The sequence below is a fragment of the Lepidochelys kempii genome, chromosome 1 (assembly GCF_965140265.1).
Source record: "Lepidochelys kempii isolate rLepKem1 chromosome 1, rLepKem1.hap2, whole genome shotgun sequence".
Taxonomy (NCBI): Eukaryota; Metazoa; Chordata; order Testudines; family Cheloniidae; genus Lepidochelys; species Lepidochelys kempii.
The window spans coordinates 168,471,091-168,495,403 of NC_133256.1; the positions used below are offsets into that span (position 1 = coordinate 168,471,091).

General features: G+C 40.3%; 2 protein-coding genes across 8 annotated transcripts in view; one reads left to right on the top strand and one right to left on the bottom strand.

Moving 5' to 3' along the window:
- GABPA (GA binding protein transcription factor subunit alpha) overlaps positions 1-16,489 on the bottom strand; it is a 38,121-nt gene extending 21,632 nt beyond the window's left edge. Inside the window, exons 1-4 of one of the 4 annotated variants that reach the window (XM_073363157.1) lie at positions 15,632-16,489; positions 12,852-12,952; positions 5,520-5,664; positions 750-834 (exon numbers count right to left, since the gene is read on the bottom strand). In XM_073363157.1, the coding sequence (XP_073219258.1) occupies positions 750-834; positions 5,520-5,664; positions 12,852-12,928 (307 nt within the window). In that variant the 5' untranslated portion in view covers positions 12,929-12,952; positions 15,632-16,489. The other 3 variants (XM_073363135.1, XM_073363164.1, XM_073363146.1) reach the window with 3 other exon arrangements.
- Positions 16,354-24,026, top strand: ATP5PF (ATP synthase peripheral stalk subunit F6). 4 transcript variants are annotated; one of them, XM_073363222.1, is made up of 4 exons: positions 16,354-16,665; positions 17,940-18,132; positions 22,168-22,292; positions 23,802-24,026. In XM_073363222.1, the coding sequence occupies exons 2-4, from the start codon at positions 17,963-17,965 to the stop codon at positions 23,828-23,830; spliced, it is 324 nt and encodes a 107-aa protein (XP_073219323.1). In that variant the 5' UTR covers positions 16,354-16,665; positions 17,940-17,962; the 3' UTR covers positions 23,831-24,026. The 4 variants fall into 4 exon arrangements, with proteins under 4 accessions (XP_073219323.1, XP_073219293.1, XP_073219302.1 ...); XM_073363192.1 differs by having other exon boundaries at positions 16,509-16,593; XM_073363201.1 differs by lacking the exon at positions 16,354-16,665 and adding an exon at positions 16,700-16,809.
- The last annotated feature ends 287 nt before the right edge of the window (positions 24,027-24,313 follow it).

Here is a 24,313-nt window from a genome sequence, read left to right on the forward strand (position 1 = left end):
GCACTAAGAAGGAATTAGAGGAGTGTCTATCCACACCACCCCTTATGGCCTTGGCATAGAGCATGAAGAGAGCAATTGCATAGGCACAAACCAACGGATGCTACTTGCTAGAAATCTCCGGTCTCAAGAACACGAGCACATGCGTACCCATGTGTGGAATACACACAGGGACAAGCACTAGAAGAAGAAACATTGGTTATGTGTCCCTGCGGTTTAGTTCAATATATCTTAGAAACACAAGTATCAACAAAGAGATGACCACTTTAGGCTTTTGCTTCTGATCTTTAGTACATGATCAGTTGATAATGCCACCATAATTTAATTATTTGTGAAGCAGTAAGTTCACGTTATATTGATGTGTCTCTCAATTAGCAGGTGGCAATTCTGCTTCATTTGACTAGATATTTTGCCCAGCATGAGACAAACAACTGCTTGACCTCATTGAAAGGTCTCACATGCAGGGTACTGCCAAGTTCCTCCTTGTCACCATCCCACCAGCTTTCCTAGTTTGAGATTTATATAAAGTTACTATGGAAGACAGACACATTTTGGGCTGCAGAAACATCAGTCCATGACAAATTTTAACGGACACACTATAAACATATGGTGCACAATGGAAAAAATCAACCTATAGGAGCATGAATAATGCAGTTATATTTTCAATGCTACAGTTAAAAATAGTAATGCATGAATACACTTACAATATGGCTCACCTTGTATGACAGCAAATAAAATGCTTAACTGCTTACCTTGCCTGGATATTACTTGTACACTAAGCTGTACTGTTCCATCTGTCTTTACTCCTTGGTCAAAGAGACTGCGATCTGGGTCCAGCTTGATACAAGGAGGAAATATTTTTAAATTACTAGACTTATAATTAAATGCTTTTATAAAGTTATCTTGTATATTCAGTTCAAAAAACTCTGTACATATATGTCAGGGAATCAGAATACTTGAGTTCCTAACTGCAGCTATCAAATATTTTTAGTCTTAATCATCAAAAGCGTGTGCAGCACTGTACAAGTCATAGTAGACATGCTCTTTACCCAGAGAAATTTGAAATCTAAAGAAAAATTACTCCATGCTGATGAACAGTAGCTCCAATTACAAAAATTTTTAAAAGGAACTGTCAACCTGCAGTCTAGTCAATTTAAAAAAAAAAATTAAGTTAAAAGTAGTTTGCTGCTATGCAAGAGACCCCAAAAATGCCACAGGGGAAATAGTGAAGCCAACTATAAACAATGTACTGTCACAATGCACAAAGTAAAAAAGAAAAACACTTCTCTCTCTAATCTTAGGTGGTAACTGCAAAAATGCACAAAAGTGTGATTTTTAAGTTGACAGTATCCCTTTAATACAGATACGTAATACTATTTAATGGTCACTCACCACATCAATCAAAGATAGTTGTCTAGACAATCTTCACTTTATGCCTCTGAAATACTACATCATGCCACATTGGCTGTGATTCTGATTAATTCTTTAATGTATCTTTTACATGGACTTTAATACCCTTATTGTTACAGTACTATCTTCCTCTCTTCTACACATCAAACTTTCTGCAGAAAATCATTTATTTCACTCAACAGTATATAAAAAAAAGCGGTGTATTACTGATTTGTCCAGTACAATAGAATTCAAAGTCACATCTCACGCTCCAGCCACTGCGTGGAACCAGCTGGGAGCTATTTCCACCAGAGGCTATCTGATAGCCCTACTCTCTGTATCCTCTGGATAACAGCCCCAATTACTAATCAGTTAAAATTGCTACTGGGAACCAGCTAGAGGCTACTTCTATCAGGCCATGATCATTGACATCAAGGAGACTACCTTCATTTCTGTTTTCACCTCTATTTCTAGCAGAGCAAAAAATGTTCTCTTCCCTCAACTTCCATGTTTAGGTGTTGGTAAAGAAAATGTTATATTCTGGGACATAACACTGTGAGGTCCAATACAAAGAAGCATTTCTACTGTAAGGGAGTCATTAACTATGTTTTAGCTCTTAAGAGAGCCTTCTTTCCCTTCCTCTTTTCATCATTATATCAAATAAGGCTATGTCTTCACTAAAAGTGCTGCAGCTGCACCGACAGTGATGTGAGAGGTCTTCCTGCCACTGTAATTAATCCACTTCCCCAAAAAGGCAATAGGTAGGTCAATGGAAGAATACTTCCATCCACCTGGTGATGTCTACATCAGGTGCTAGGTCGGCATCACTATGTTGTTCAGGGCTGTGAATTTCTCAGACCCCTGAGCAACATACCTAGCTCAACCTAATTTTTAGTGTAGACCTGGCCAAAGAGACAGAAAGGGAAAGAGGGAGTTGGTTTTTCACCACTGATCTAATGAAAACCCCAAATGAGGCTAACAACACTGGGAGAAGATATGTTCTTTTCATTCAGTGCCCTTCATGATCGCCTTCAGTTACATCTGCTTTAGAAGCAACTACATTAGTAGAACATAAATACTATTCCAGGTCTTCACAATATTCCACTGCCAGCACCTCACTGCAAGGGAATCTTTGCAGTAAGCTAGACTCTGCTTCAAACAACATACTACAGAGGTTTAAAAAAATTCTGAGATTACAGATTTCTATGCAGGGAGTGACAGCAAAAGCGCTAACAGGATGACAAATAAAATGATTGTAAGCCTAATAAAATCCTCCATGATGAATTATAGTTATCAAATATTAAAGTTTTGAGAATTTGCAAATAGATCCTTAATAAGGATCTATCACAGTAGTTCTCAAACTTTTGTACTGGTGACACCTTTCACATAGGAAGCCTCTGCGTGCAACCTCCCTTATAAATTAATAACACTTTTTATATACTTAACACCATTATAAATGCTGGAGGTAAAGTGGGGTTTGGTGTGGAGACTGACAGCTCGCGACACCCTATGTAATACCCTCACGACACCCTGAGGGGTCCCGACCCCCAGTTTGAGAACCCCTGATCTATCAGCTAAAACTGAATCCTTTTTAGCTTCATTAATTGGTACTTTAGATATATTGAAAGTCTACTGTGCTCCAATACGTCTATAAGGTGCCACAGGACTCTTTGCCGCTCTTACAGATCCAGACTAACACGGCTACCCCTCTGATACTTGAAAGTCTACTGTAATCTTTTAAAAATATATTTTGTCAAACAAACTGTAACTCAGTGACTAGTCATTTTCACATCACAATAGGTCAATAATAGCATAATGTGGGAGGTCTGAAACAAAAATGCAGTTTTAGCAAATGAAACTTTTCAATATTTCCTGAGCTCTGAAATAACTCTTAGTGGCTAGAGAAAGTCAGCTTTATAATCTTAGTTCTTTTCTTTGGGCCCTCAGACCTCAAGAATATTTCCTGCTAAACTTAATTTACTTGAAAAATAAACTACATATATATATTTTTGACTGTGACAACAGAGCCTATTTTTACTATCTCAGCTTCATAATAAAAAAATACAAGTCACTGAAGAATCTAATTCCAACGTCAATATCGGATACATCTTTGTGTCCTGAATATAGTATCTTGTGATCATTTTTCTGTTAACAGATATTTCTAAATTTGATTTTTTATTATGCAAAGAATCTCTATGTTACACACTTTGGCAACAAGTCTAGCTAGAAGATAGCTAAAGGAAAAAATTAGGTAACTGTACATTTTTGTGTAGTTGTAGCAGGATCTGAATTAAAAAAACTGAAAGACTTTAGTATTTGCTATTCAATTCCTGCATTTTGTCTTTTGAAAAACTATACTCATCATTCCGTAAACTTAAAAAAAAGAAAAAAGAAAAAAAGAAAAAAGTGACCTGTCTCAGAAAGAAAGTCTGAACTACAACAACTTCACCTACACCTGTTGCCTACAGCATTTTTCATCAACACGGATAAGGTAAGAGCAGGGGTGGTCAACCTGAGCCTGAGAAGGAGCCAGAATTTACCAATGTACATTGCCAAAGAGCCACATAATACATCAGCAGTCCCCCCCCACATTAGCTCCCCCGCCCCCAGCACCTCCTGCTCACCTCTCCCCCACCACACCTCTCCCTGGCGTGCAGGAAGCTCTGGGGGGGAGGGGGAGGAGTGAGGGCACGGCAGGTTCAGGAAAGGGGGTGGGAAGGGGTGGACTGGGGGCAGGGTCTATGGCAGAGCCAGGGTTGAGTAGTGAGCACCCCCTGGCACATTGGAAAGTTGGCACCTGTAGCTACAGCCCTGGAATTGGTGCCTATACAAGGAGTCGCATATTAACTTCTAAAGAGCCACATGTGGCTCCGGAGCCACAGGCTGGCCATCTCTGGGTAAGAGTATTAATAGATACAAAAATCCATGTTTTCTTTCTGGGAAAATAGGAGCATAACTTCTCATCACTAAGAATGTCACTCCTACAGCTAGTGCGATCAAGCATTTGTTAGCAGCTCCTATTCTACAGATAAAGAAATATACACACATACTGTAATAACTACCCAGACAGAAATTCATAAGAACATAAGAATGGCCATACTGGTTCAGACCAAAGGTCCATCTAGCCCAGTATCCTGTCTTCCGACAGGAGCCAATGCCAGGTGCCCTAGAGGGAATGAACAGAACAGGTAATCATTAAATGCTCCGTCCCCTGTTGCCCATTCCCAGCTTCTGGCAGTGGAAGTTCCAGAATATATGGCTCTCCTGTATGGTGAACAGTAACCACACATCAGGGCCAGCAAATATCTTACATACTTTCTTTTAAATCTCCGTGTTACTACCCAACGAGGGCTGAAGTAAAGCAATTTCAATGTATGCCAATAACCTTTCCTGGAACTCGAGAGAATCTTTAAGTATTAACAAGAGTAGAAGGAAATTAGAAAGGTTACCAAGTATTTATTTAGTGGCTGTATTATTTAAGCTTTATAAAGTTATAATGAAATCAATTCGTATCGAAATAAAAAAAAAATCATCATCCAGGAAACCCTGCAGTAACCATCTAATTCAAAAACATACATTAAAAAAAAGTCACAATATGTTTTTGTATAACTGCAGAACAATCTTTACAGCTAGACCTGTAATCATCAGAAAACACAAAAAACAATGCTGTGTAAAGCTCTTCTGGCTTCTAAATTCAGAAAATCTGAAAAAGTGCAACTCCCATATGCACGAGCAAGTAGCAAAGGCTTCAGGGAACAGTCAAGCCTCCTGACCTAAGATACCTTGGAACATAATTCTTAGTGTATGATCTGTACTTTCAAATTATAATATTTCCCCCCCCAAAATTGATAAGACATTCTGCTACTGAGATACATTTCTGACACGAACCCTAAAAGTTTCCCAGTTTTATTTGCAGTAAATTAGTAATTAATGGGTACATATTATAAACAGTTTCAAGTTGATGAGACTGACATTTGCAAGATTAGACTCTTAACTGTAGACAATTTAGCAAACTGAAGAGTGAAACCCCCTATATAAAGATCAGAGTGGAGGGAAGGGACTAAATATACAGAACTATTCTCAGAGTACAGTTAGAACCCTCAGAAGAAGTTTTTCAACACTCTTTGATTTACCTGGATATCTTGCAGGCAGATTTCATGTGCATCCAAGGAACACTGAAGTCTTGGTTCCAACAGCTTCTTTAGATTTCCAACTGGTTCATTGATGTCAATAGCCTGACTCACAAATTCTGCTGTAGTGTACGTCTGCTCAACGATGCTTAAACACCAAAGGATCAAACAATTGATTATTAACCGGATGTTAACAAATCAGCTTTGAACATGAATTAGCTGTGTGTTCTCCTACAGTAGTAAAAGTTAAAACAAATTGGAGATAAGCTATGCAAAAGCGAATGTTAATGCCAGAAATTTTAATAGTTTATTGAAAGCCCTACTCAGGGTATGCCTACAGAGCCCGCAGCAGCAAGCCTCCCAGCTCCGGTCAACAGACTCAGGCTTGCAGCACTCATGCTAAGGGCTCTAAAAACAGCTGCAGACAGCTCTTTGAAGTTGCAGCTGGGGCTAGAGCTCTGGCTCTGAAGCCTAGGGATAGAGAGGGTGGGGTGATTATATGTTTTTACTCAGTGACACTCTGGTCTTTTCCCCCAAGTGGTTCCATTTAATTTAAATCCCAGCAATGTGTGAGTAGTTAGAACTATAAGTCATTTAAAAGACACTCTGATTTGCAGGTTTGGACTTGTCTTACATTTATGGTCCATCTCAAAGAGCTTGTTGCTATTTCTTAAAACTGGGCACCAGCTATTTTTGAATAAAATAAATTGTAATTAAGCAGTTTTTAAGCTACTGATATCTTTTTGTGAACAGTGCTTAGACAACTGCAATGTTTCTGAATAATTGCTTTTTGAGATAAGAATTTAAAAAAGATTTTTTTTTTAAATTGTGCCACTTATCGAATGTCTATGTTCTTCTATTTGTCCAAATGTATCCCATCACAATTAAAATCTGAAACAAATATTAAAATTGGCAGGTGCAAGAGGCAACTGTTAGGGACAAAAATAGTAAAATGTTTAAATAAAAATCTGCCATTTTTGAAAAGAAATCTGCCAATAAAAATGAAAAAATAACCCCCCCTCCCCCAAACATGACGACTAAAAATAATGTAAAAAAGTCACAAGGGATAAAAATAGTCACTTTCTGCACTTTCCAAAGGTCACCAAATGGCACAACTAAGTAAGGAACAGAATTTAAGTGACTTGTCAATAGTTAAGTAGGAGATCTGGAGAAATGACAGGAGCAGAACCCTGATCTCAGAAATGCTAAGACAATACAACTCACCGACTCAATTTCTTTTCCAAATCTCTAATTAGTTAGAAAAAATTTTAAAATGAGGATAATGCTTGCTCACTTCTGTATTTTAAGACTACCAAATGAAAAAGAACTAAATGAGTGAAAAGAAACTAGGTAATGCGCTTAGAAATGCCAAAATTTTTCAGATGGGCTAGTACAGGACCCATCCTGAAGGCCGCTCTGTGTAGGCAGATCTCTGCACCTACAAACAGTCCCTATCCTTTTATTTGATTTTTAAAAAACATTTATATGTGTATTTTCACACAAACAAAAGGAAAAAGAAAAAAAGGCAACAGTCAAGACCCTAAGAAATACCAAAAAATCTTCTTGTTCAAAAACCCACTTAAAGGATTCTCACTCTAAATATCACCATTTATAAAACCCAAGTACTTAAAAGCAAGGAAGTGAAATAGTTAACGACATCATAAGTCTTACACTGCCCATGTCAACATTTCACTTTCTTCACAAAAATGCAGATTTTATCATAAAACAAACATGATTCTGATATAAAATACTGCTCTTTTCTCAGTAATAAACAACACAAAATCCTTCCTAAAACAAGTTTTATATTTAGATGGCACTATGATCAGCCATATATAAAAGTCCACATAAATACATATTTTTATCTTAGAATACATCAAAAATCATTTCATGTGTCAGAGTTAAAAGGCTGTTACATTGTGATGAAAAATGTATTTCTTTATATCCAAGGTCTGGGCCATCCAGGTAAATAGATTATTACCAGGATGTGTAATCAATGGCTACCCCAGGACTACATAATTACCTCACAATTCGAAAATATTAGCATTTTGTTTCACTCTGAAAGCCCTTTTGGTATCCAAGGAACTCCTGCAGAATATTAACAAACTTGGGTGTTTGTTGTGACGGTGACACTGCTGTTAACGTAATGAAAATATATGTCCATAACCAGATTCCTTCTCTCTCCTCTACTCACAACAGCAAGCAGAATGCTTTAGTGAGTCCCCATTAAACAGAAAAGGGATGGAACGTTGGAATCAGAAGATTCCACGGCAGTTGGAAAATAAAGAGAAATCAGAACACCCTCCCCCCGCACACACACACCCTCCCCCACCTTCCCGGTCACGGGAGAGCGAGGGGATGAAGCGTTAACAGGAGCTGGGCAGAGCACAACAGCAATACAGCACCAGGGAAGTGATGGTGAACTGGAGAAAGGGAAGAAACTGACAGACTAGCGAAACAGAAAGAGCTGAGAAATCCACCCGGCAGGTAGGAATGACTCTGGCATCACCTGGAACTGGGGAAGGAGTTCAACTGTTGCCATCTTTTGTTACATAATTTTTTCCCTTTGAATCTCCAAGAAGTCTGCAAGGAAATAATTAGTCCTGAGAGGGATAAATGGGGTTCAGTGCGATAGCATTCAGGCATTTATATAAAGCACGGCAGTGACTCACTTGCAGCCACAGCTTCCAGAGCAGGGGACACATGGGTATCCAGCCTCATTGAGGAGCAAGTCTAAAGGTTAGCATACAGGAAGGACAGACAGCAGGATAAAGCATGCACTTAGCTAGGAATAGTAGTCAATGAAGGAAAGATAATGGTTATAGTACAGAGCAGGTAGAAAAATCTCACTCGACGTTTTCATATTAAGAATGGGTTAAACTCCATGCACACTGCAGATAATATAGAAGGATATAGACGTTTGCATGCTACAAAGAGAAACCTGAAGAGTAACCTTGGTTTTGTCACCTACTATTAAAGCAGTGGTTCTCAAACTTTTGTACTGGTGACCCCTTTCACATAGGAAGCCTTTGAGTGTGACCTCCCCGCCGCCTTATAAATTAAAAACACTTTTTAATATATTTAATGCCATTGTAAATGCTGGAGGCAAAGCAGGATTTGGGGTTGAGGCTGACAGCTTGCAACCTCCCATGTAATAGACTCACAACCCCCTGAGGGGTCCCAACCCCCAGTTTGAGAACCCCTGCATTAAAGCTATGTAGACCCAGGCACTTGGACATCTCATTAAATTGTATGAAGTTCCGATCCTAAGGAGAGCTTTGAGGGGCTGGTGCCTTTGCTTATGTACAGAGGGAGCGTACAAAATATAGGAGAATACTCAATTTGTTAAAAATAAAGAGGAAATCAGATTTAGAGGCAGGATTTATGTTGTCCATTTATACTTTTTTCCTCCAGTGCAAAGGGGCTAATACCTAAAGGAAGCTCTTCAAGAGTAGGTAATAGAGCCATGATTATTATTATTTTTTAAACTGTAGACAGTGGCAATTAAGCTGTAGGAGCAGATTTAGACAGAAGTAAGGTAACTCATGTAGATCAAAAGGTTTTTAATCTCTGGTATTTGCAGCAATGGCAGCTGCGCTGTTAATGTCACAGATATTATCTCTTTCCCCCCCTACCCCCCCTTCTAGTTGCAAACTGCTTTGGTTTACATCCCTTTGATGGGAAAAGCGATGGCATACTGGCATCAGAAAGTTGGAATCTGAAGTTCCTATAGCAGTTGGGAATGGCAGCTAGAGAAGGACATATTGATTTAATGGCTGTACACATGCTGCAGACTTCACAAACATGCTCCTGAGGAGTTGTCAAGGCAGTGAGAGTGAGGTGAAGAAAGGAAAGGAAGAGAAGAACTAACAGAACCAGAGTAAAAGTAGCAGACAAAGAAAAAATGACTGAGAAATCACAAACAATGCAGACCCATCATACATTGTAATCAGGGTCTGGAAGGTCGGAATTGCTGCTTGATGATTTGTTCAGTTCTAAAAGTGATTTCCATTTCTACCATAGGTTTGTTTTTACTTCAAGGTGACAATCATTTAGTTTGGCAAAGGGTAAATGACCTTAAGGAAAATAGCATAGAAGAAATATTTACATAATGTGGTGAGAGGATTAGAAATGGCAGTCACAACAATTACAACAGGATACTATGGGTCATCCTAAGCAAGTTACATCTTGTGTGTTATAGCATAATAAAACAAATTATATACATTTTCCATTAGTCTGATTTTCCTAAGGCCAGGCCAAAAGCACTAAATCTTTATGGATAGAAATTCTATGTTTAAAAAAAATAAAAGTATAGCAGTATGAATAAACTACCGACCACCTGACCAGGATGGTGATTGTGAAATACTCAGGAAGATTAGAGAGGCTACAAAAACAGAAAACTCAGTAATAATGGGGGATTTCAACTATCCCCATATTGACTGAGCACATCACCTCAGGTTGGGAGACAGAGCTAAAATTTCTACACACCACTAATAACTGCTTCTTGGAGCAGCTAGTCTTGGAACTTACAAGGGGAAAGGCAAGGTTTGATTTAGTCCTAAGTGGTGCACAGGATCTGAGCCCAAGAAGTGAATATAGCTGAACTGCTTTGTAATAGCAGCCATAATGTAATTAAATTCAGCATCCTTGTAGAGGGGAAAATACCAAAGAAATCCACCACAACAGCATTTAACTTCACAAAGAGGAAATACACAAATATAAGAAAGCTAGTTAAACAGAGATTAAAAGGAAAGGTCAAGAATGAAATGCCTGCAAACTGCTCAAACTAAATGTATCCCCCTCCCCTCCCCAGAAACAAACAAAACAAAAACAGTAACAGAAGCAAAAAGATGCCACCATGCCTAAATAACAGAGTAAAAGAGGCAGTTAGAAACAAAAAGACATCCTTTAAAAACTGGAAGTCAAATCATACTGAGGAAAACAGAAAGGGGCATAAACTCTGGCAAGTCAAGTGTAAAAGCATAATTATACAGGCCAAAGAATTTGAACAGCAACTAGCAAAAGACACAAAAACTAACAGCAAAATAGGACCATCAGAAGCTGGCAGCCTGCCAAACTATGGGGGGGTGGGGGGGGAGGGGGAGAAGAACACTGGATGACAAAGTGCTCAAGGAACTCTCAAGAAAGACAAGGCCATTGCAGAGAATGTAAATGAATTCTTTGCATTGGTCTTCCCTGCAGAGAATGAGGGAGATTCCCACACCTGAGCCATTCTTTTTAAATGACACATCTGAGGAACTGTCTCAGATTGAGGGGTCAATAGAGATGGTTTTGGAATGAATTGATAAACAGTAATAAGTCACCAGGACCAGATGGTATTCACCAAGAGTTCTGAAGGAACTCAAATAGTAAAACTACTAACTGCAGTATGTAAATCAGCCTCTGTACCAGATATCTGCAGAATAGCTAATGCAACACCGATATTTAAAAAGGCTCCGTAGGCAACCCTGGCAATTACAAGCTAGTAAACCCAACTTCATTAACTGGCAAATTGGTTGAAACTATAATTAAAAACAGAATTATCAGACACTTAGATGAACATGACATGTTGGGGAAGAGTCAACACTGTTTTAGTAAAGGGAATTCACACCTCACCATTCTACTAGAACTCTTTGAGGGTGTCAACAAATGTGGACAAGGATGATCCAGTGGATATTGTGTATTTGGACTTTCAGAAAGCCCTTGACAAGGTCCCTTACCTTGGGCTCTTAAGCAAAGTAAACAGTCATGGAATAAGAGGGAAGGTCCTCTCATGGATCAGTAAATGATTAAAAGATAGGAAACAAAGGGTAGGAATAAACTGTCAGTTTTCACAGTGTAGAGAGGTAAATAGCAGGGGGGGTCACAAAGGAACTGTAATGGGACCATCCTGTTCAACATATTCTTACTTTATCTGGGGAAAGGGGTGAAGACTGAGATGGCAAAGTTTGCAGACGATACAAAAATCACTCAAGATAGTTAAGTCCCAAGCTGACTAAGAAGAGTTAAGGAGTACTTGTGGCACCTTAGAGACTAACCAATTTATTCGAGCATAAGCTTTCGTGAGCTACAGCTCACTTCATCGGATGCAACCGATGAAGTGAGCTGTAGCTCACGAAAGCTTATGCTCAAATAAATTGGTTAGTCTCTAAGGTGCCACAAGTACTCCTTTTCTTTTTGCAAATACAGACTAACACGGCTGTTACTCTGAAACGTAAGAAGAGTTACAAAGGGATCTCAATAAACTGGGTGACTGGGCAACAAAATGGCATATGAACTTCAGTGTTGATAAATGCAAAGTAATAATAACCCCAACTACACATACAAAATTATGAGGTCTATGTTAGCGGTTACCACTCAAAAAATGGAACTTAGAGTAATCATGGACAGTTCTTTAAAACATCTGCTCAATGTTAAACAACAGTCAAAAAAATTAACATTAGGAACCACTGAGAAAGGGATAGATAGTAAGATAGAAAATATCATAATGCCACTATATAAACCCATGGTACACCCAGACTTTGAATACGGCATGCAATTCTGATTGCTCCATATCAAAAAAGATATATTAAAATTGGAAAAAAAGGACAGAGAAAGGCAACAAAAATGATTAAAAGTATGGAATAGCTTCCATATGAGGAGAGGTTAAAAAGACTGGGATTGTTCATCTTAGAAAAAGAGATGACTAAGCAGGGATATGATAGAGGTCTATAAAATTATGAATAGTGTGGAGAAAGTGAATAGTGAAATTATGAAATGTGGAGAAAGTGTTGTTTACCCCTTCACTTAACACAAGAACCAGGGGGTCACTCAATAAAATTAATAGGCAACAGGTTTAAAATAAACAAAAGGGAGTACTTCTTCATGCAATGCATAGTCAACCTGTGGAACTCATTGCCACGGGATGTTGTGAAGTCCAAAAACATAACTGGGTTCAAAAAAGAATTAGTTAAGATGATGGATGACGGATCCATCAAAGACTATTAGCCAGGATGGTCAGGGACAACCTTGTGCTCTGGGTGTCCCTAAGTCTGAATGGTAGAAGCTGGGACTGGACAACAGGGGATGGATCACTTGATAATTGCCCTGGTCTGTTCATTCCCTCTGAAGCAATTGGCATCGGTTACTGTCGGGCTAGATGGACTATTGGTCTGACTCAGTGTGGCCATTCTTATGTTCTTAAATAAGAGCTCAGTCTTTTTCTCACTGAATACAATGACAAGACAGACTGATTTCTACAGGAGCAGACCTAAATATTAAATTTGATAAAAACTGTAAACTATTTTCAGCTCAAGTGACACAAGTAGTAAGCAATACGGATTGATTGTAGGCGCATACCTTTCTTCAGTGCACTCCTGTTTCTCAGTCCCATCAATTTCTATTTCTATCAGCTCCTCTGCATCTCTTTTAGTCATGGCTAAAAAGTCTCAAAAACAGGCCTACAAAAGAAAAATTGTTAAAGTAGTTTCATGAATTATAGGGAAGCAAATTTGAGCATTATAGTTTCACATAAAAATAATTTGTTAACTCCATATACTTTTTACCAAAAATGTTTTCAGCTGCAAACTCTGTTCATAAAGCCAATTACACAGCTCTAAAATGCAAGTGTGATGCAGAAACCATGAAGTAGTTGACAATGCTTGTTCTGGCAAATGGAAGTAATAAATTGATGGCTTTGTTTTTTTCTGGGAGAAGACAAATTCAGGAATTTAAACAGACATATAGGTGCCTAGATCATACATCCTGAGGTAGCTTTTGTTCTCTTCCTTTGGAGGCTTCTACATTTATTGGATGCTCTATGATGCTCTTGTCAGGTTTACCTTTCATTGGATGATATTTAAATTTCAAGTTGTTTTAAAAATACTTGAGAGATTTTGCTGTCCCATTTATATTACATACTGTCCTTTGAAGGAATCTGAAAGCTGGTGACTGCTATAAAACTTTTTCTAAAAATACAATGTATTAAATGTTATCTATTTCTGATTTTTTTAAAATTATATTGCCTCTTATAGGTGAAAGTATTCAGCATTAATCTACAAAACACCTAACAAACAGAAGATTTTCCATCTGAGGTCTCTTATTTCTCACCAAGTTCAACAATCAATGCATGTAGATGAAAATGCATCTGGTATGGTCACCTAATTTATGCAATGTGTTAGTGTCAAACTATTCTTTTGGGCGGTTTTTCTTATTTATCATTTTTCATCTTTCTCCAAAGTGAGGACAGCATTAGATTAACAGCCAAAGAAAATAAAACATCTTTATCTTTGCCTTAAATTACCTAGGAGCTGCAGAATTCAAGAACCTGGCTTGTTAAGCAGCATTTCTTTTTGTGAGCACATCAAACCTGAATTCAACCTGCATAGATTATAATCCATTGGCTTCTTCATTTTAAGATTTTGTTTGACCTGTAAAACCCTACCTGGCCTGGGACCTAGCTATCCAAGAGACTTCTTCTGTCACTTTGATCCATTGCCACAGTTGTGGAAACCAGAGGCTCCTAAGCTACAGGATGCTCCCACCAATACAAGAGAGAGAAGGCTGCTAGCAGGGTGTTCTGTAACCGCTTAGTTAACCTCCAGGACACACTTTAAGACCTCTCTTTTTCTCCACAGAACATAAAGATTTAGGGAGATGGGCATGGCTGGGTAGTGATAGGAGAATGACCAGTAATTCTGTTAGGGGTTATTACATTTGTTTTATGCTGCAGCCCGGTTATTATGATCTGTGGATAATTGCTGTAGTCTGTCTGTGTTAGTGCAGTGTACTTTAAGAAACTGTCAAGGTGCCCAAAGCTTGGCATTAGGTGCACTTGTTTAGAATAAAAAAAAAATCAGAACAAATGGTGCTCAAATCATAACTAGAGCCTCTTAGTGCTATTAGAATATAAGTATTGAAATAACGATACAAATACAAAACAAGTAATTGTGAAACAGACTAGTGTGAATGTTTCTGTGCCTAATAACTGTGACTAGAGAACAAAGCAACCAATCGGTTCCCTCTACTATATCAGCAGTGAATCTCTAGCAGCACATTACCTTAAATATTTACATAGATTGAAAACAATGGATGTGAAAGGGGTACACTCAAACTGAAATCCAACTCAATCTTTGTGATCTTGCAGTCACATTTTACTAAAAAGAAAAGGAGTACTCGTGGCACCTTAGAGACTAACAAATTTATTAGACCATAAGCTTTCGTGTAGCTTATGCCCTAATAAATTTGTTAGTCTCTAAGGTGCCACGAGTACTCCTTTTCTTTTTACGGATACAGACTAACATGGCTGCTACTCTGAAACCTGTTATATTTTACTGTTCTTTAAAATGTTTTCCTTTCCCAGTACTGTAGTGCATGTCACACAAAAACAAGTGTGAATGGGGAAAGGTGACTACATAGCGTATACCAGTAAAATTGACTATAAAACAAAGTACTGGTTAATGCACACAGGAATGAAGCAAAACAGAAACCAAGAAACAACATTTTGCATTTGTTCCGTTACACTGATCTTATGACAGGTTTCAGAGTAACAGCCGTGTTAGTCTGTATTCGCAGAAAGAAAAGGAGTACTTGTGGCACCTTAGAGACTAACCAATTTATTTGAGCATAAGCTTTCGTGAGCTTTCGTGCATCCAATGAAGTGAGCTGTAGCTCACGAAAGCTTATGCTCAAATAAATTGGTTAGTCTCTAAGGTGCCACAAGTACTCCTTTTCTTTTTACTGATCTTATGATTCACTTGTAAGTGCAGTCAGCACAAAATATTTTAAGAGGATGTCCCAAAAAACAGATATCTTAATAAGTAGAAATATAAGGAGTCCGGTGGCACCTTAAAGTCTAACAGATTTATTTGGGCATAAGCTTTAGTGGGTAAAACCCACTTCTTCAGATGCATCTGAAGAAGTGGGTTTTAGCCACGGAACTTTATGCCCAAATAAATCCGTTAGTCTTCAAAGTACCACCGGACGCTTTGTTGTTTTTGTGGATACAGACTAACACGGCTACCCCGATAAGTAGAACTATGAGATTCAGCGTCCAAAGTGGACATATTTGCGTCTGTTGCGCCCAGAACAACAATAATCACGGGCAATCCCCACACTTCCCCCTTTATGACTGAACTGACACAGCGCCGGGCGGACTGGGGGATCCGAGCGCTCTGGGGCCGCGGGGGGAGAGGCGCGGGACGCCTGGAACATGGTCATTCCCCGCCGGCGGGCACGGGCCTTTGATGTAGCTGGGAGGGCGCCAGCGAGAGCTCGGGATGGGGACTGGACAATGGACTCCCGGGGAGCAGCGAGCCCGCCAGTCAGGCCCCGCAGCTGCGACAGCAGCTAGGCCTCCCACTGCCTGGAGGGGGAAGGGGGACAACGCGGGCGCGTTTCCCGGGCAATTGGCTGGGAGCATCAGGCAGGAGGCCGCCTCCCCCGGCACCTCACAGCCGCCATGTGACGGGACCGGGCCTCCGCAGCGGGCAACGCTGCGCCCAGGGGCTGCCCTTGCCCCCCCGGGACTGCACGGAGCCCGCGAGGGGTGGCTGCTCCCGGCCCTTCGCCCCGCCGCCTCCCTTCTTGTTGTTTGAACCCGAAACGGAAATGAGACTCGCTGCGCCGGGGAGAAACGGAAACAAAACACGAGCCGCAGCCAGGCCCGAGCCCCCCTCCCCCGGATACGGAGAGCGGCGCTTCCCGCCCCTCCCTCGGGCGCCCCGGGGCCCCCGGGCCCGCTCGCTGCACTCACCCGCCGCAGAAACTCCCGCCCCGACCGGCCCGCCCGACTCCCCCGCTCCCCGCTTGCGAGCGGCCGCTCCGCAGGGTCCTGACGCCGCCTTCCGAGCGCAGCACTGAAGAGAGCGGAACGGGCTCCGGATTGGGCGGCGAGGCCTGTGCAGGGCCTCGGCGAGGAGGGAGCGCGAACACAACCCCCCCGCACAGATAAGAGCAAGGACTACAACTCCCGGCATCCCCCACGGCGCCATCTTCCACCCGCCAATCAGCGGGCGCGGGGGCGGGACTTCGCTGAGACTTAACGGCCGGGTTAATGCCCTACGTTTCTCTGGCTCGGAAGTAGATCTGCTCATTGCTGGTGGTGAGTGGTTAGGGGCTGCTGCTGGCTCGGGATTGTTACTGGAGCGTTCCGGCGGGCGCGCGGCGGCTCCAGGTACTTGTTTAACGGGCCTGCGGGGAGCGCCATCTTACCCGCGGGGCAGGGACGCGAGGAGCGCGGTCCCTACAGTTCTCGGCCTCCCGGGCGGGCTTCCCAGAGTGCCCCGCGCGCTGGGCTGGGTGCCGTGACCCCCCCAAGGTGACTGGAGCCGGAGCCCGGCGGAGGGACCCCGCCGCCGTCCCCTGTAACGCGCCGCGGCCGCCGCTGGGTCGCGGGGAGGGAGCGGCAGCCGCGGCGCCCCCGTGCGGGGGGGGAGGGGGCTGCTCGGCGCCGGGTCTGGCTGCTCGGGGACGAAATTCCCTGCGGCCGGGCCACGGGCTCTCCTCGGCCTCCCGCAGGCCCCGGCCCTTCCCGGGGCTGGGCCACCCTGGGTCGCCCCGTCAGCGGCAGATCTCGCCCCGAGCGGGGCTGGCCCCGGCCTGATCGTCGCCTTCCCCCTGTTGGCGGCTCGGCTGCGTGGCGATGGGTTTTAACAGCTGGTTCGGGTCTAGACCGGCAGCGCCCCACAGGGAGCCCGGGTCCGTGCGGGGTTGGGGGTAGTTACCTGTTGGGCTAAGTACAAAACTCCTTCCTCAGTGCTTTACCGGCAAACTTTCTGCCTTTTAAATGTGAGCTAGTTGAGACCGTCATGGAAAATCTTTCCCTTTTATTACTAATTCACTTAAACACACAACCTGGCTTGTGGTCATAAGAGTATGTGATCCATGCAAATGTCAGTCAGTGTTGTCAGATTTTCTTAAAAGGGACATTGTTGGTTTAAAGATCACACATTTCTGACTTAGACTAGCACAGTATGTCTATGAAAACAAATAATGCTGATTTGCCAGCTTACTTTTCATCCCTGTTGTATTCTCTATTAAAACTATTTACTTTCTAAGGAGCTTTATTTTTGTCTCTGAATTAGTATGTCCTGTGCCAAATCAGTACTTAGATGCAGGTATCTTTGCTAAGCACTACAAATAAAAATGTCCGCTTACTTTTTTAGCGTTTTATTATACTTTTGAATTCAGACAGTTCATTTTAATGTGGAAGAAATATGAATCATAGGTAAAATGAGGATACATTCTATCAAAAGTATATTTCATGGGCATAGCAAAATTGTCGCTCTTTCCTTTAAAAATGTTGGACTATTTCTTTCTCTTGGTGTTTCCCTGTATTTAGTACTGTTGATATTTTTAACTGATCTACATTTTTTTTCTTTTTGCAAATGTAAAGTATAGAAAAAACTGCAAGAAACCCCTAACTTAATGCATTCTGTTTGTTTGTAGCTGAAACACTCTGCGAGTTCATCATGATTCTCCAACAGCTATTCAGGTTTTCCTCCATTTTCCGCTCTGCCATCTCAGTACACTTGCGTAGGAACATTGGCCTTTCTGCTATAGTGTTTAATAAGGCGAAGGAACTTGATCCAGTTCAGAAGCTTTTTATAGACAAGATCAGAGAATACAACATGAAGAGCCAGTAAGTTATTGGAATGCAATAAATGTAATTCAGTGTATTAAGTAAAAAAGTTTAATATGAAGTTTTTAGCAAACATTAATATGGGATCATTCCTCTTATAATTAGGCCTTTTAGGTCTGTAGTCTGAGTGCAGAGCCTGTTAGCTTCAGCATGGAAAGGCCCTAAGAACTGATCTAGCACAAATTCTAGTCAATGTTTTTTCCACTTCTGAAACCCAGAGGAAAGTGGGCTAGGAAATAATTCCGTATTTTGCAACTGCAGTCCCAGGTGTTAAAGGATGTATCTGTGATTCACTGAGGAATGTTACAAAAAAATAGGTTTTAATGAAATGTTAGAATTACATGAAGAAACGCAGTTTCCCCTTGAGTACTGACACTAGATACATAATTTGCAAGAAAAAATTATCTAGAACACCTCAATAAAAAGAAAGTTCACAGATTTAAGTCTTTACTAGTTCTTGTGTTTGTTATTACAGTTGACTTTGTCCATATTACTACTTTTATATAGCTGTATATGAGGGTTAAGGATTATTGAACAGTAGCCATAAAACTTTGAGTTTTGGCTTAGTTATCCAAAATGTGAACAGATAATGTGGTCCTTTGCAAACGTCGACTGCTTTTCCTTTTTTTTTTTTTTTTACTGACCTGAAATAATTACATTTCTACTGTCCAAAAACAAAATGCAAGAATTGAATAAATTCACCTAAAAATAGTGGGCCACAAAAATATAATACAAAAATAAAATATTACATTTGAATATCAGCATTTTGAGAGAATCTCTGGGTTTTAAATGTCTCCAGTTACTCACCTCTCAAGAAACTCTTTTATTCATCTGTTACCTGTGGGAAGATTTTGCATTAACAAAAAATTATCTTAAACAACAAATTCCAATTTCATTAGACGTATTTAGCAAAATAAATCTGTTTAATGGTGTAGGAGATGCTCAGTATGTTTAAAGGAGGGCTGGTTGCGGGCAAAATAAAGAGCTAACTGGTTAGAATCTCCCTGGCAATAGACTTTGGATTGTTTTTAGATTTAATAACATTTTCCTAGTCTGTGAACAAACCCATTCAATTTAATAAATGCTTATCAGCGTACTGATATTGCTACTTCTGTAGTAAGTTCTATAGCTGTGATTCCCAAACTTTTTGCTAAGGTGACCCACCAACTACTTCCAGCTTGGCTTGCCATCCAAGCCTCCTATCCAGCTCTCACTCTTTCAGCCCTGCCCCCATCTGCAGCCCCAGCTGGCCCCTTTCTCTCTGCAACTGGGCAAGGGCCAGGTTGCTGTCTGCTCACTAGCTTCTGCAGCTGCTGTCTGGATCCTACTCTCACTGCACCTGGATTGCAGGCAGCAGCATGTGGAGTGGGATCTAGGCAGTGAGTGGACAGACAGCAGCCTGATAGTGATTGTAGTGTGGCCCTGGGGAGAGAGGGTCTGATTGGGGGCCAGGGTTGGATGATTGGCAGGAAAGGTCATGATGCCTCCCATCCATCAAGGTTTGGGACCCACTATTTGGGAACTGGTGTTCTAAAGTTACAGTTTCATTTAAAACAGACTCTTGGTTCAAATGTGTCAAACTCTGCTTGAAGACCTTTTTATTGCAGAATTGTTTAGTGAAACATTAGGAGTGAAATGTGGTCCGAGCTGGAAGTAAGCATCCATTTCACAGATTAGACTTTTCAGAATAAAGATGATCATGGAGATACAAGTGAAAGAACATTGCGACTACACTCCTATTGTTAGTCCCTCCCAGCCAAAATATAAGTGGAAAAAAATGTCCAAACCACCTGCTTTTTTTTATTTCCCCATCTCCTCAAAGTTCCTCTTTGGTGATGATGGTGAAAAGAGGGGAATAAAAAAGACCATCTCTGTATCAAACTATCAGTTGTCTTAGCTTTGAAATGGAAAAAGGAAAATATCCTTTTAAAATGGAAATACTTCCCTATGGAGGATGAGTCATGCTGTAGGGGATTCTCTAGGGGTGGACTTAGAGAAATAACTAAAATGGGAAACTTTGGGGAGTGGGGGAGAATAATACGATGGAGGAAGTTGTTCTTGGAGCATTAAGAGAAACTGTCCACAGCCAGTTTAGCTACAGTTTGCTGTAGAGCTCTTAAAGCTGCAGCTGGCACCAGATAAGTCTTGTATTAGGTAAATTTGTGTTCTTTTCATATTTGTCTACTAAAATTAAAACTTTGGTGTAGCTACTCTTACCGTCTGTGGGTAGTTTTTGATTCTTACTGGATTGAGGAGCTCTTTGCATTTGTACAATCTTTTTCTAATTATTCTATCTGGGAATACTCTTGTGGTTTTTAGACTGTCAGCTGATCAGTGCAGCAACCATTTCCTCATGCCTTTATTGTAGTGAGCACAGCATCTGCACTAAAGCAATAATTAAGGCCAGAATAAGGTTAATGGAATTCATTGATATGGTTTGTATTAAGACACTATCACTAAATTTCATAGTATTTTTCTCCTAATGGTTTTTACATATGGGTGGGAAATTATCAAGTTGTGTAACAGAAGGTATCATCTATATTGAAGCTGGTGGAAAAGTTTCAATATTTCCATGTTTAGATGTCTAAAACATGACTTGTTAGCTATGAAACACAGAACTTGTGGACAGAAAGTTTTAGAAATGTAATGCTCATGTGTGCAAATAGTCTTGTCAGGACTCAATTTTAAACAATAACTCAGTAAATGTCCATTGCAGCTGACGTACCGAAACAGACACAAAGGTATAACCGTAACAGTCAGTGTGCCTGCAGGGATCTGGTGTCACTGACCCCACTGTCAAAGGTGCCCCCTGCAGCCTTGCTGTCAGTGCTACCCTAGCCCTACCCCTTCTTAATGCCCCACAACTGTAAAAATAAAAATAGTTAATTGAAAAAAAATCTTAAATAAAAATTTTCAAAATTAGGCCTAGCAGAATTCTATTGTTTTACTATCTACAAATAACTATCCTTTTTAGAAAATACAAAGGAATGAGTGAATTTGTTTATTTGTGTAATCATTCTTTAGACTGGGATTTTCAAGGGGACTTAAGGGAGTTGGTCACCCAACTCTAGTCGAAAGTCACTGAAATTAGATTCCTAATACCTCTAAGCCCCTTTTAAAAGCTTAGAAAGTAGTTCAACTCCTTTTTAGCAGATCTTATTCTTGGTAAATATTATACAATGAATATTTTAATTGTGGGATTTTACTCCTATTTAAAATTATTTATAACCTGAGTTCATGTGTAATGACTAAACTACATATCATTAGTATGGTCGCTATACAGAAATCTTAAATCTGAGCAAGTTGGTATTACACTGGGAGAAAACATGGATTTTCAAACTGAGAAACTAGTTGTTGATTATAAGCATGTATTTGTAACATTACACCCATAATTGATGCTTCACTTTGGTATTAAACGTTTGGTGCTTTCCATTAAGTAGTCTGTAGGACTGCTCTTGTGTGCAGTTTTGTAGATTAGGAAGTACATCCCTAATTGTGGCAATTTACCTGTATACTAGGCACTTCTTCACCTCGTTCTACTGGTATTACTGTTCTTGCTAAACGACTTGGTTTGAAGTTGATCTTCCCTTTCAGCAGATTAGCCTCAAAAATGATAATAGCAAGTTTCAAGGAAGTTTTGCCTAGGTACTTTAAAGGCTTAAGAACAGAATGATGCCTTGTTGCCAAGTCTCCATTCACAGCCACTTAAAAAAAGTGCAACTGGATAATTGGGTTGTAGAATTTACACTATTAAAGGAACACGGGCTAATATTTGTAGCAATATGCTTCTCATTTTTCCATTTTAAACCCTCCTTTAGCTTTAGTTAAGCTAAAATGTCTGCTTTCAAATGCCAAAAGAGAAAAATATACCCCTGGTACGCTCTACCTCTGAGTTTTTCAAAATATTTAAATTGCTTTACTTATTTGGGGGTGTATAGCCATTTATCTTACTCTTTAGATTAGGCTCTTAAATGATAAAATTGCTGTGTAAAATGTTTAGAATCAAAATTTTCATTGGACGTTTTCTACATTTAGGAAAGCTGGCGGTCCAGCTGATGTAGGCCCTGAATACCAGAAAGACATGGCTGAAGAAATTGCCAAAATTCAGCGGTTGTATGGTGGGGGAGACCTGACCAAATTTCCAGACTTCAAATTTGAGGGTGAGTCTCCAGCCTCTGTTAATTTATTGTTGCATCACAAGTGTGAAAGTGAGAGGATGAATAGTGGAATATAGAGCCTTTTACCCCCAGGTCACTGGTCACAATCGGCCATGTGGTCCTGGGAGAGAGCAGGACTCTGTTCTTGGGGTTGGTACAATTGCACAATGGGGATGTGCAATCTGGTTGGCACGTAGGAACTTTGTGGCAGCAGAGTATGCTTAGTGTCACGTAAGGCTCCTGCAACAGTTGTTCCTGCTGTTGAGGATGTACTTGACCAAGGCTCATTTCAGATCTCAGGAATGGAGAGAATGGCCAAGTGTTCAGATGGTGCCTGGCAGCAGGCACCCAATGTGGCACAGCATTGCTGTTTGCTAAGAGCTGTCATTTGATAATCTTGGGACTTGAGTGGTTTAGCACAGACATCTGCACATTAATCAGCTTCAGAGAATCATGGTTGTGAGGGTTCAGTCTGAAAATTCCACCAGAGAGGAACCAACAGCAGAGGTGTTGTAACTAGTATCACACAACAGCTATTTTAAAGGATAAGGGTGAGTAGTGAAGTCACTGCCAAATCCACCAGAAGTATTTGCTGTCAACTGCCATTAGTTGATCATTCCCCTTCCTCCATGGACTCTACAGTGATCTAAGGGAGTAGGAAGATCAGAAGTCCCTACGTGAGGACTAGGTCCTCTGTGCCTGGAACTTCATTCTGCCAGTTGTTTGGCAGGCAAGTACTGCATGGGGTAGACCCAGATGCTTAGTTATTTCAGGAGTTCCCCTTAGTTACATGAGATACTGCTGTGAGAGTTGCTATTTTCTGAACTCTCTCTTCCTCATACTGTCAAGTGAGTAACTTCCTTATCTGCGGACTAATTTTTTTACTACTGACAAAGCAATTTAAATGTCTTTAGCATAAAATATAGTCTCTTCCAGTTTTGAGTCATTTAGGATTAATTTTCCCTTGTAGAAAATTATAAATTATAATTTATAAATTATAATTGTAAATTATACTACATCATAATGTGGAGTCTCTTCCCCAGGAAAGAACTAATTTCTCATTCACCTAGTCTTTGTGTACTACTTGAAAGTCTCTTATCTTAACTTTACTGCTCATTATGATTTTTTACATGAGTCAGTGATAGGTAGCAACATTTTTGTCTTGTTGCTGGTAAAACTGGTAGTACCCCGTTAATGAACTAGTTGCAAGCTAGTTAGTAGGTAAGTTACTTTGGCTGTAGGTAAACATCAAATACATATAGAATAAGATACATGATAGCTAATTCTAAGGAAATATTGCATATTCATGAAGAAACTTTTTTAAAAAATTTGTGCTAAATGTCCCTTTGCTTCCCCTCCCTTTACGGCGTGTTTGCAAAATTTAGCTGCAGATCACTAAAAGTAGTAAATGGGGCCATGGTTTGTATTCTGCTAGAAGCTGAAGTTGATCTATGAGCAGTATTTAGAACTTGAGCATCTTAATATGAAACTAATGGCATTTTTTCTTCCTAGAGCCCAACTTTGAAGAGTCTCAAAAATGATGTGGTTGACATCTGCAGTCCAAGCACTGGTGTCCTCTTTCTCATGGAGTTGTTAAATAGGCCAGATGTTGTAATGTAATGTGGAGTTTCACTTTCAAATACTTGTTTGACTTCTGAACTCAATACTGTACAAGAACAACATGATTCTTGTGAACTGCCATATTCATAAAATTCACTCTTGGAGATCAAATATAAAGTGCTTAAGTCTTTTATCCAGTGTTTAAACACTATTTACTGAAATGACATTTCAGTATCCAAATAAAACCAAATGACCACTTAAGTGCAAAATACAGTTAATGATCGCTTTCCTGTTGAAAAGAACTATGCTTCCCTAGATTTTAATCACTTGTCATTGAAATCGTATAAAAATACAATAAAGCCTGCAAGTATGGCATTATTGTATGCATGTGATCATTCTATGCTACGTTATTGCAATAGTAACATTTTATTTAGACATATCCAGGAACTCAAACATTGTGGCTC